The following is a 12,251-nucleotide window of genomic DNA, read 5'->3' on the forward strand; positions in this document are numbered from 1 at the left end:
CCACATTGGAAGAGGGAAACAGAGGTGATGGTCGAGGGAACCATGCAGCATCCTTTTACCTTTTTGGACACTTTAATTTGGGTTTCTGTTTACCTTTCTGCTATTGTGTTGCTGAATGAGCATGTTGATTCGTACTTCTTAATACAGTAGCATTTGTTTAGCATACTATGTGTTTACAATCCCCCATCCTTTCCACAATGAAGTAACACGTGCATTTATGTGTGAGATTTGATTATTCATCTGAACTGCACTAAGCCTGTGCTATGCAGCATCTTTCTATACAATTGGTTGCATAGCCGATGCAAGATTGACACAACTACTACTTTGTTCAAATTAAGTTACGCCATTTTCTATGATCATTGCACATGCCGTTAAGCTCCTGTGAGAGTATTTGCGGAAATGGAGCGCAAAGCCGCCTTATACTCTGTTGAAATAGAAAGCGCCCCCGCCTGTTGAGAGGAGCGTGGCTCACATAATGTTATGCCATAGCACAGCGGATGCGTGGAGCTGAGAGAGGGAAAACAGTCGCCCATCCACTTGGATTTTTTGGAGTTTGGATGTAAACCTGCGCACAGTTGGCTTAATGTAGACCCAATTTAGCAGATTGACACAAAAGGAGGGGGTTATTTGTGCGTTTTTTTTTTTTTTTTTTTTAGTTGGCTCCTATGAGAAGCAGGCACTTGCATAGACATTTTGGGGGCATGTGCTTTAGCCAAAAAAGGGCATCCATCAGCAAAATTATTCATACAATTAAGAACAAGACTGTGGTATTTAACTTAAGTATTAATATATGTTCACACAATCAACACAGTCAATAATAAAACTATTAACAAAGTAGATAAAGGGAGGCTACAGTGGATACAAAAGGTTAACACAGCCTTGTTGAAACAGTTTGTTTTTTTAAAGGAGTGGGGTGGGGAAAAGCATATGTACAATTCTCAATTCTAAAGACTCAAATAAATGCTTGTCAGGTTTCAAAACACTGGGTAAAATTGATGACGGAGAGTTTTTTTTTAATATTGCTGAATGAAGACAAAAATGGGCTGCAGCAAAAAGGGCACGTTTTGGTTCAGTTCAAAGGGGCAGGTGCTTGAGCACCACCAAGTGGCTACGTGTGCACGTGCCAGATTTTTGAGAAGCATTAAACCTTCAACATTTACCTGTACATGTTCTCTCTTTGAGGACGGTGCGCCTTTTCGAGACCCAATTTGGTGAAAATCCCCACAAGCGCCATAATGGCCACAACTCCACATATGATGTAAACTATTAAGTTGGTCTTGTCTTTGGTGCTGTCATGCATCTTGTTCATTTTCTTATACGGAGTCTGGCCGGTCTTCATCCACAGTGGGGTGTCATAGTTTTTACAGGTGCTCTGATCCAGTCGAGAGTGTTTGTAGGAGCAGCAGAAGCGGAAGCCACAGGTGCCACAGCAGTACAAATAATTGCCCGTTTTGCAAATAAACGGAGGGTCCCACTGGCCCATCACGTCGTAGTAGCCCCGGCATTTGTCTTCCGTGTGCGGGGTCTCCTCGGAAACGGTCTCCTCCTCCCTGGAGCCGTTGGAGGTGGCGATCATCACGAAGCCCCCGAGCAAGCCCGGCTCCCCGTCAGCCTTGCACACCAGAGCGGTAACTTTGAGCAGCAGGAAGCCGAGGAGAAAGGAGTCGCCTCTCATGGTAGCTTCCTCCTCCGTTGAACTTCACGCTGAAACGCCGAGACTCGAAGACGGGAGGCGGTCATGCCACGCTGAAAAGTCCAGAAACATACACCCAAACAGCAGAGCACCTTCATCCGAGCTGATGAACATCTTTACTAACATCATCTGTTTTTTCAAAGCACTAGTTGCTCTGTGTGTTTTATCAGAAAGATGGTTCCCTCCCCCCCTCCCACCCCCCCCACACTCAAAGAGTGCTGCGCTTTACGCATCCATCGGCGCGCTCTTAACGCACCAGAGACACATGCACCACCGAGGATGAGAGCGCAGTGAGAAATGTGGTGAGAGAGCCTTGTGCGCTAAAGAGAGGAGGAGGAAAACAGGCGGGAGGGGGAGGAAGAGAGAGAGGGAGGGAGACTCCGAGCAGAGGTCCAGCATTAATATAAAACAAAAAAGAGCCATCGATTATGCTGTTTACTATGTTCCGCCTTGTGCCAAGGAATTATTTGGGAACTCTGTTTTCCCACTAATAGGTTGCATTATTTGGGGGAGTGTTATTATTTTTCACTGAGCAACTGTAACAGTGATGACATCATGGCAACCATGCAGGCTCCTTAAAAGCACGAGCATCAAACTCAAGGCCAGAGGGCCAGATCCGGTCGATCACAACCTTTTATTTGGTCCACTTAAGCAAATCGAGTGTGTCTTCTTCATGTTTCTTGCAAACATTTTTTTTTTTTTTTTTTTTTTGAGCAGCCAAACATTTTGGGGGAAAAAAGAGCTAAATATACAGTACAGTCGAACCTATAGGAAATTAAATTCTCTTCAAGGGTCAAGTTGTTTAACATCTTTAATAACTGTGTGGAAAGTATTTAAACAATCAATCAATCAATCAATCAATCAATTAATCCCCCATCCATCCATCCATCCATCCATCCCTCAATCAATCACTCAATCAAACAAACTGTATAATTATAAAGTGCTTTTCAAACAACAAATGGAACATAAAGTGCTTTACATGGTTAAAATCAACCCACTACTATCACTCGTCCACACAGAAACACACTCACACTTAAAAGGATAACAGCAACTCAGAAAGTTAAGAAGGCCCAAGACAATTAAGACTCTTAAAAAACTGTCAGAGAACCTTAAAGGTCCCTTATTTTTGCTATTGAGACCTCCATAGAGTGACTCTCTAACATGGACTTAGTATAAAAGTGTCAATTTCATAAAAATAAAAAAAAACCTTTCTTTTGTCATACGAGTGTCCAGAAAAGGCCCCTCTGACAGCTACCTCTGTTTGACCCAGTTTTGCATCCACTTTGTCCATATTTGGCTAAGACCGCCCACTTTCCTCTGATTGGTTGCCTCTGTGAAGAAGACCCACTTGTAGAGAACACACGTGTTTGTTATGTTGTCAGCACTGGCTCAGTCTAGGTGCTGTGGTTCGCCCTGAAGAACAGACTAATACTTTTCAAGAATATCATATTGTAGTTTGCTAAAAAGTCATTGCATTGAATAAAAGGTTTTGTGAAAATCTTGCTGAAAAATCTTCGGTTAGATATTGGTCAGTAAATGTCCTTAAAATCTGAATTGCTCCTATTCAAGAGGGGTCCCACCACTGCAGCTTTAAAGGCTGCAGTAAAGGTGCTGGTCAGAAGAAAGAAGTTTACAATGTTTGAAAGCTCTTCTCTAAAATATCCATAAAACTTTTTTTTGGGGGGATTACTTTGAAATTGCGTCTAAAAGACGTGGTAGATTGAGAACTTTGTTAAGCATCTAAGCAGGAAGCATACAAACGTGTTTAAAATCACGTTACGACAAGATAAAATATTACATGATCATACACTCAATCTTTTCTCTAAAGTGGTCCGCAAAATCCTTTAAGAGAGTGTCAATTGGGATTAAAGTGGAGGTATTAAAATTAGAGTCGAGAGGTGGCTAGTGGTGGAAAATAAAACGGGGTTATTTTAATGGTTGGTGATTAGTAAGGAAAAGGATGTGTTTCTTGAACTTTTAAGCATTGTTATAAGATTTAAGTGGGTCACAGAATATTTTGTAGTTGATATTTTTCTCCATTTTCCCTCTGCTATCCTGCAGCTTCTTTTTATATTTTCTTGATCTCTTCAGTTCTCTATGGGGAGGGGGGGGGGTATTTTTTGTTAGTATCCAGGTCCAGGCTTGACCAAGTATACTGTGAAAATCATTAGCAATAAAACTACAGGCGGGCAGGTAAAACGAGTGGAAAACATTTGTTTAAAACTTTAATGAAGTTTGCAGCCACTTCAGAGGCCAGATAGCGCTTTGTTGGACTTGGGGGGGGGACTTGTGTCTGGTGTTGTGTCTACGTCACTTACATACAGTGTATGAAGTGCTGCCTCTTCAAGTAAAAATTGAATTATTGTCCTTCCAGGTGTTAATTTTTTTCTGAATTTGAAGGTTCCACTGTACAGTACGTTAAAACAAATTAATGATTGTTGCTTTAATCACTGCCAAACCTTTCTATGATTATTAAATGACTGGTGCCTCCGAAGCCTGTGTCAACCCTTGTTAAATGGGGTGCCAATCTAGCCTTCAAGACATTTTGTTGTGATAGCATCACGTGGTCATACGTATGTAATGAAATGTGTTGGGGCTTTTTTCAGGAGAAAGACGTCTGCATATTCATTTTCAACCTGTTACAGTATTTTAACCGAAACAAATGTTATCATGAGTCATAGTTCATTTTTAATTTATAATTATCAATCTTCAGTTACCTAACACTTGTTGATATTTTAAGTGTGATGTTTTTGTTTGTTTGTTTTGTTTTTTAGTGCTATCATTCACTGCCATTGACGGCTATTGAATTAAAGAAATCCATGTTATCATGGAGGACTGGATGTGAATGATTTTCGAAATAGTTTTGTAAACAATTGATTTAATTACATAGCTTATGGAGCTGTCTATGATATAATATGGTTTTGAAGTTGTTTTTGTTTGTTCATTAATTGGAGACTCTAAATTGCCCGTAGGCATGATTGTGAGTGCGAATGGTTGTTTGTTTCGATGTGCCGTGCGATTGGCTGGCAACCAGTTCAGGGTGTACCCCGCCTCCTGCCCGATGACAGCTGGGATGGGCTCGAGCACGCCCACGACCCTAGTGGGGAAAAGCGGCTCAGAAAATGGATGGATGGATGTTTGTTTTATTCTTCCCCCTTTATTATAACATTCTTAGTGACATTGCAGTGTAGATTGGCTACAACATGACATGCACAGTGGGGACATGCACCCGTCCGTACTCTGGAGAATGGAGAACGCCCGCGATGACAGACAAAAGACACCATGGTCTTTCTTGCTAAAATCGTATCCACTGCAGCAACCCATCCATCCATCCATCCATCCATTTTCTGAGCCGCTTATCCTCACAAGGGTCGTGGGAGAGCTGGAGCCCATCCCAGCTATCATCGCGCAGGAGGCAGGGTACACCCTGAACTGGTTGCCAGCCAATCGCAGGGCACAGACAAACAAACAACCATCCGCACTCATATTCACACCTACGGGCAATTTAGAGTCTTCAATTAACCTACCATGCATGTTTTTGGGATGTGGGAGGAAACGGGAGTGCCCGGAGAAAACCCATGCAGGCATGGGGAGAACATCCAAACTCAACACAGGCGGCGCCGGGAATTGAACTGCGGTCCTCAGAACTGTGAGGCAGACACTCCAACCAGTCGACCATCGTGCCGCCTGCACCAATCCAATGAATACAAATATTTTTTGAACTTTTCACTTTTTGTAAATTGTACCCTATTCATTTAATATATAATTGCTGCTTCTCCAACTGCTACCTTCGTAAAAATTGCTGTCTTAAAATGTAGCACTTGATTTCCTTTGTGAACCCTGTTACCTATACCGGAATTTTTTTCAGTTAAAAAAAAGGAAACTAATCACACGAGCAGTATCACTTTCAACACTTTATTAGCTACCACGGGTAAAAAAAAGAAAAGAAAAAAAATTTGCTCCCAAAGGACCATCCTAACAGATTAGGACACATTTGTCGGCCACAACCAAGGGAGCCTTGCGCGTTGTTGAATTGAGACAGCCTTTGCACTGCGTGAGGATGTGACCACTCTGCAAATGCAGCCTGTGAAGGGTGCAGACCCCAAGTTGAGACACAGCCGCAGAGACAGACAACCATTCACACTCTCACTGAGTGGGAAATGCACTCACGCTGCCAGCACGAAAGTCAGGCTAGTGAACCATGACACCATCAGTGACTTGTCGCTGTATCTATTTTAATCTTAATCAGGAATGGGCCCAAATTTGGTAATTTAGGCATGTAGCATTCCTACAATCGTTTACTAGGGTACATTTTCAGTAGCACACGATCCATCTATTTTCTACTGTGCTTGTTCTAATTAAGGTCATAGGTGAGCTGGAGCCTGTTCTAGCTTAATATGGGTAAGAGGCTCGGGACACCCTGGACTGACCCTGGACTCAACCAATCACCGGGCGCACATAGACAAACAACCAGTCACATTCACACATGGATAATGTCTTCAATGAACTTAACATGCATGTTTTTGTAATGTGGTAAGAAGTTGGAGTACCTGATGAAAGCCCATACAAGAACATGCAAATTGTGCGCAGAAAACCAAAGAGATTCGAACCCACAAGCTCAGACCGATCTCCGTGTTGCCCACGTTTAGCCCATGCGGCGCATAGTGCATTTCTACCCTCCTCGAAAAGGATTGCTCGCAAAGTGCCGTTGTAACAAACAGCATGAGTATCTTGCCCTGGTTTCAATCAACTTTGTACAATGCTGTTCGGATTGGTTTGTTGATGGGTACAAAGCCGAGAACAAGCTGAGTAGCCTTTTTATCAAATCGGGCTCTCTTCACCAGAAATTCAGCATTGCATTTCTAATCTGCACGGAGCTTCCCTTAGGACTAGAATTACTCAACCTGGCATTGCAACTCATGCATTGAGGACGCTGACTCCCATCACGTTCCATTATACGTGAATCCATATTGTATGTTTACAGCTGACCTTACTTATTTTGCTCAAAAGAGTATGACACAGTGGGGTTTCAGTTTGATTGAACCCAGGTTAAGAATCATTGCTCTAAATTGAATGTGAGCATGAATGGTTGTCTATATGTTCCCTGTGATTGACTGGCGATCAGTCTAGGGTGTACCTCACCTCTCACCCACAGTCAGCTTGGACAGCCTCCAGCTCACATGTGGCCCAAATGAGGACACGCGCTATAGAAAATGGATGGATACGGGTGATCTACCACTGAGTCTCCTCCAGCTCCCATGTGACCCTGAACAGAATGAGCAGGATAGAAAATGGATGGATGGATGGATTGGTCAAATCTAGACAGTTACTATAGGTGGGATCTACTGATTTAGAACAAGCCCTATCCATGGTGCTGAAACCCCTAACCTCTGTCCTAGGTGCTTGTTAAATTTGAGTGGGCACAAACCAGTGTGCCAATGTTTAAGGTGTTTTTCAACTGTGGATGTGCTTTATAAAAATACAGTGTAGGCCTACAGGAAGTTGTAGCAATAGCCTACGAAACCACAGTCGCAGCAGTAGCCTACCACTTGCACAATCAAATCAAAGCTTGGAACATGGAGCAAATGCATCGGTTTCGCTGAGTTATATTTCAATAATTTGGCTACTTCATTTAGCTACCCGAGTGGGGCAATAGTTTTGAAACACCCCAAGTGCAGTTCTACATCATACACCATACCATACAACACCTACACCATAGCAGCTGGGGGGATTTGGGGATTTAGGGATTTGGGACCACTTTGGGCTCAACAAATTAATTTGAAAATGAAAATTCTGCACCACCTTAGTCATGACAGACTAAAAACACAAATCATTGAACGTTTTTTGTTCAATTATTAACACACTGCAGAAAGAATAGAACACTTTTATTTTGTTGTTATTGTACAATTCCTAGAACACTGAAATGTCCCAAGCAAAGCTGCAAGTGAACGTCACAGCGCCGGCTCCCCTGAGCAGAAGTCACTGGCAGACAAACAGGCATTGTAGTCGATCACCGATAGTCATCCGGGTTAGCCGGAGCAGCAGCCGCACAGCAACCGTGACAGGAGGCTAGCTCGCCAAATAACTGAGGCTTGGAGTAACTTCACAACCCCTGAATCTTATGGCTGAGACGGACGATATCTTTCTCAGGGCTAAACATCGGACATTCAGTGGACTCAGTAAAGGTAGTTGCGCTTCGTTAGCTCTTAGCTCCGGTTACGAAACCATTAGGCTAACAATTTCGCTCTCCAGACACTGCAATAAGTTGAGCTCGCTGGTTGTCTGAAACCACAACATAAATTGTGTTTTTAGTTGCATTAACAGTATATTCGTGGCAGTTAAAGCCAAGCTAAGTGGTTATTATATCAGCTTGTCTTTATTCATTCACGTCTGTGATTCTAGTGTTTCACCAAGCACAGTACATATGTGATGGAATTTTCGCAGTCATTTTATGCATTGCGTGTTATCATTCGATGTGGTCGCTGTATTTGTGCTAAATTTACTTTCGGCAACTTTGCAACAGAGACAAATCGTAACTCTTACTAGAAAAGGGAACTGGAACTGAAACGTGCAAAAATGAACTATGTTTCACAGCGGCAGCCCTTTTGTTATTATTCACGTTTAAAATGTAAGAAATGGGACATGTTGAAGTTTCACAACATAAATATATGCTGAATCACACACATTTAGTTAACCCATTTGAGTTTGTTCAATGATGGCTGCCTTTAATGCAATCTTGGAAAATTTAAGACATGCAAAGTAATCTATAGAATTGACTGAATGCAAAGTTTTTGTGTTACAATTTCAACATGAAGATAATTATGTTTCGAGTTCAGCGTCTGCCACATGGGAGAGCTACGATTTGTACAGATGTGTACAGCCTATGTGTGTGTGTTTTAAAATCTTCCTCTTTGTCTGTAAAATAGTTCATATATCTTGACTACAGAGAGAGCCATTGTTCTCTAAATTGCTCCCGGAGCAACAAAAAGCTTGCTGGATTAATTTGAGATCCCCATGCAGCTCTATAGAAAGGTGTATGCACACATGAGCAGCACAAATGTTTCTGCATAATTATGCCTTTCTGTGTGATTTGAATATGCTGCTGTGTGACAAGAAGCAGATTGAGGCGTCTATTGGCTTTGAACATTTTAAAACCAGAATGAGCTTGGGGAGTAAACGTATAATACGGTTCTAATTACGTCAGGAAACCTAACTCATCAGAATCATCTTTTTTTGCCAAGTATGTCCGAAAAACACAATGAATTTGTCTCCGGTAATTGGAGCCACTCTAGTACGACAACAGACAGTCAATTGACAGAGAACACTTTTGAGACATAAAGACATTGAGAAAAACAGTCACTAAGCAATAAAGGATTGCTAGTTATCTGGTAATGCCGGAACATTATTTTTTAAATTTATTTTTGGACAGTTGTGCAAAAAGATGCAGAGTCCTCTAGCACTTAGAGCAGTTCGAATGACTAATATTACAATAGTCTGGTGCAATGATCATTGTGCAAAGGGCGCCGAGACTTCAAGCGAGTAGTACAATAGTCTGGGACAATGTTGATTGTGCAAATGTTGCAGATACTCCTCAGTCAGTGTGCAAATGGAGCAGATGCTACTCTGGCATGAGTGGCCAGTATTGGTCAACAACATTTAATCATCTAGGGTCCATAATATCATCAAAAGGTTCCGAGAATCTGGAGAAATCACTGCATGTAAGCGGCAAGGCTGAAAACCAACATTGAATGCCCGTGCCCTTCGATCCCTCAATCGGCGCTGCATCAAAAACCGACATCAATGTGTAAGGGATATCACCACGTGGGCTCAGGAAAAACTTTACCAATGTCAGTAAATACAGTTTGGCGCTACATCCATAAGTGTAACTTGAAACTCTCCTATGCTAAACAAAAGCCATTTATCAATAACACCCAGAAACGCTGCCGGCTTCTCTGGGCCCGAGCTCATCTAAGATGGACTGATGCAAAGTCGAAAAGCGTTCAGTGGTCCGACGAGTCTACATTTCAAATAGTTTTTGGAAATTGTGGACGTCGTGTTCTCCGGGCCAAAGAGGAAAAAAAAACATCCGGACTGTGATGGATGCAAAGTTCAAATGCCAGCATCTGTGATGGTATGGGGCTGTGTTAGTGCCAATGGCATGGGTAACTTACACATCTATGAAGGCACCATTAATGGTGAAATACAGGTTTTGGAGAAACATTCTGCACGTGTGGCTTCGTAGTAAAAGAGTGCGGGTACTAGACTTGCCTTCTCCTATTGAAAATGTGTGGCACATTATGAAGCGTAAAATACGACAACGGAGACCCTGGACTGTTGAACAGCTGACGCTGTACATCAAGCAAGAATGGGAAAGAATTCTACCTACAAAGCTTCAACAATTAGTGTCCTCAGTTCCCAAACGTTTATTGAATGTTGTTAAAAGAAAAGGGGAGGTAACACAGTGGTAAACATGACCCTGTCCCAGCTTTTTTGGAATGTGTTGCAGCCATAAAATTCTAAGTTAATGATTATTTGCTAAAAACAATTAAGTTTATCAGTTTGAACATTAAATATCTTTGTAGTGTATTCAATTAAATATAGGTCGAACAGGATTTGCAAATCATTGTATTCTGTTTTTATTAATGTTTAACACAACGTCCCAACTTCATTGGAATTGGGGTTGTACATGGGTGCGCATTATACACGAGAAATTACTTTACTCGAGTGTTTGCAGCTAAGTTGTCTCTGTAAAGGTGGAGGGACTTTGTGCTTGGTGTTGTCATGCGCCACACTGCTATTCATATTTAGGTGAAGTCTAATTCGACGGCTTGGTGATGAAACGCTGCCTCCGCCAGCAAACATTCAGTAAAATCTGTGTGGGCGCTGGCATTATGGGGAGGTAGGGGTGTATATAATAACTTAGCCAGTGGATGCCTCACACTAGCACCATTCATTTGGAGTCTGGATGCAGTGGGGCGAGCATCTGCTCTGGAGGGAGTCTCCAAATTCCAGAAGTCTTCAATAACACCACAAAAAGGCAAACGATTTGTTGAGCCTCGCGTTTTTTTTAAAAAAAGGAACATGCTTCTTTAAGGGGTGAAAAAGTTGCTACATGTAACAAAAAATGTGCGACGTATCCACTCGCTTTGCCGCATGCCCTAGCTCCATCACTTGTCGTCATGGTAACGAAAGCTTACAGGCTACTTCACATTTCATGAGACAGAACTGCCACCCAAAACCGAGTGGGCTGACCCAGAGTGTAACAAGTGTTGTAATTCCATCCATCCATCCATTTTCCGAGCCGCTTCTCCTCACTAGGGTCGCGGGCGTGCTGGAGCCTATCCCAGCTATCATTGGGCAGGAGGCGGGGTACACCCTGAACTGGTTGCCAGCCAATCGCAGGGCACATATAAACAAACAACCATTCGCACTCACATTCACACCTACGGGTAATTTAGAGTCTTCAATTCATGCATGTTTTTGGGATGTGGGAGGAAACCGGAGTGCCCGGAGAAAACCCACGCAGGCACGGGGAGAACATGCAAACTCCACACAGGTGGGGCTGGGGATTGAACCCTGGTCCTCAGAACTGTGAGGCTGACGCTCTAACCAGTTGCCCAACGTGCCACCTGTGGTAATTCCTTGTGATATAATTAGAATCCTTATTTTGACCGAAGAATGACAAAGAATTAGTCACGTTTTAATATTTTGAAAAAAATGCATAATATGTCTCCTTTAATATGCCCATGTCACTGATGGTATTGTGGCCATGGATTCACCTGACTTCTGTGCAGGCAACGTGGGTTCAGTTCCCACTCAGTGACGGTGTGAATGTGAGTGTAGTCCACCTTTTGCCCAAAGTCATCTGGGTTGAATCCAGCACCCCGCGACCCTGAACAGAATAAGCGGTATTGACAATGGGTGGATAATATGCCCATCAGGACATCATGTATCATTGCTATCAATGATTGAGTGGTGTCTGCTTCTTTTCCTTTTACAGAAAGATGGTCACAATTTGATCATTTTAATGACTATCGAGAGTGATTAGATTTTTGGGCCTTCCTGTTATGTAATATATGGATTATGCAAACCACGGTGTGTCTTAATTTTTGATAAATGTTTTCCTTTGTAGATATCGAGCATGAGTGGACGGGACCATTCTACTTCATCCAGGCTGCAGATCCCCAGCTGGGCCTGATGAAGGCATGGCGAGAGGGTAACTGCGACGGTGGTGGAGATGAATGGGCAGAGGAAGTTGTACTTACCAAACAAGTGGTGGAAGCCATGAACCAGTTGGGTCCTCGCCCGAAGTTTATGGTGCTGTGTGGCGACCTGGTCCATGCCATGCCAGGTAAAAAGAGCCCTTTGGGATTCCCTTTAATATTTTATGATATGACTGTTTTGCTTTTGATCAGCATGTTATCATGTTAAGATCAGTTTGCCTGTGTGCCTCTTGATGTGCACTGTTTTTGATGGTTAGGTGTTCTTGAGTTACATTTTGGTGAGAATTCATACAGAAAGATACTTAAAAAAATGTATTTATATGTTATGCAATAAA

The 12,251-nt window shown here is 42.5% G+C and overlaps 2 protein-coding genes across 3 annotated transcripts in view; one reads left to right on the forward strand and one right to left on the reverse strand.

The window, feature by feature from the left end:
* The window catches only part of shisa9a (shisa family member 9a), a 44,790-nt gene extending 43,011 nt beyond the window's left edge, over positions 1 to 1,779 (reverse strand). Inside the window, exon 1 of the mRNA XM_061706372.1 lies at positions 1,161 to 1,779. Within this exon, the coding sequence (XP_061562356.1) occupies positions 1,161 to 1,675 (515 nt within the window). The 5' untranslated portion in view covers positions 1,676 to 1,779. The remainder of the gene's footprint in view (positions 1 to 1,160) is intronic.
* Positions 1,780 to 7,693: 5,914 nt separating this feature from the next.
* cpped1 (calcineurin-like phosphoesterase domain containing 1) overlaps positions 7,694 to 12,251 on the forward strand; it is a 50,553-nt gene continuing 45,995 nt past the window's right edge. For both annotated transcript variants that reach the window (XM_061706044.1, XM_061706046.1), the window contains exons 1-2: positions 7,694 to 7,878; positions 11,826 to 12,044. In XM_061706044.1, the coding sequence (XP_061562028.1) occupies positions 7,815 to 7,878; positions 11,826 to 12,044 (283 nt within the window). In that variant the 5' untranslated portion in view covers positions 7,694 to 7,814. The remainder of the gene's footprint in view (positions 7,879 to 11,825; positions 12,045 to 12,251) is intronic.

This window comes from Phycodurus eques, chromosome 19 (assembly GCF_024500275.1).
Source record: "Phycodurus eques isolate BA_2022a chromosome 19, UOR_Pequ_1.1, whole genome shotgun sequence".
NCBI classification, from domain to species: domain Eukaryota; kingdom Metazoa; phylum Chordata; class Actinopteri; order Syngnathiformes; family Syngnathidae; genus Phycodurus; species Phycodurus eques.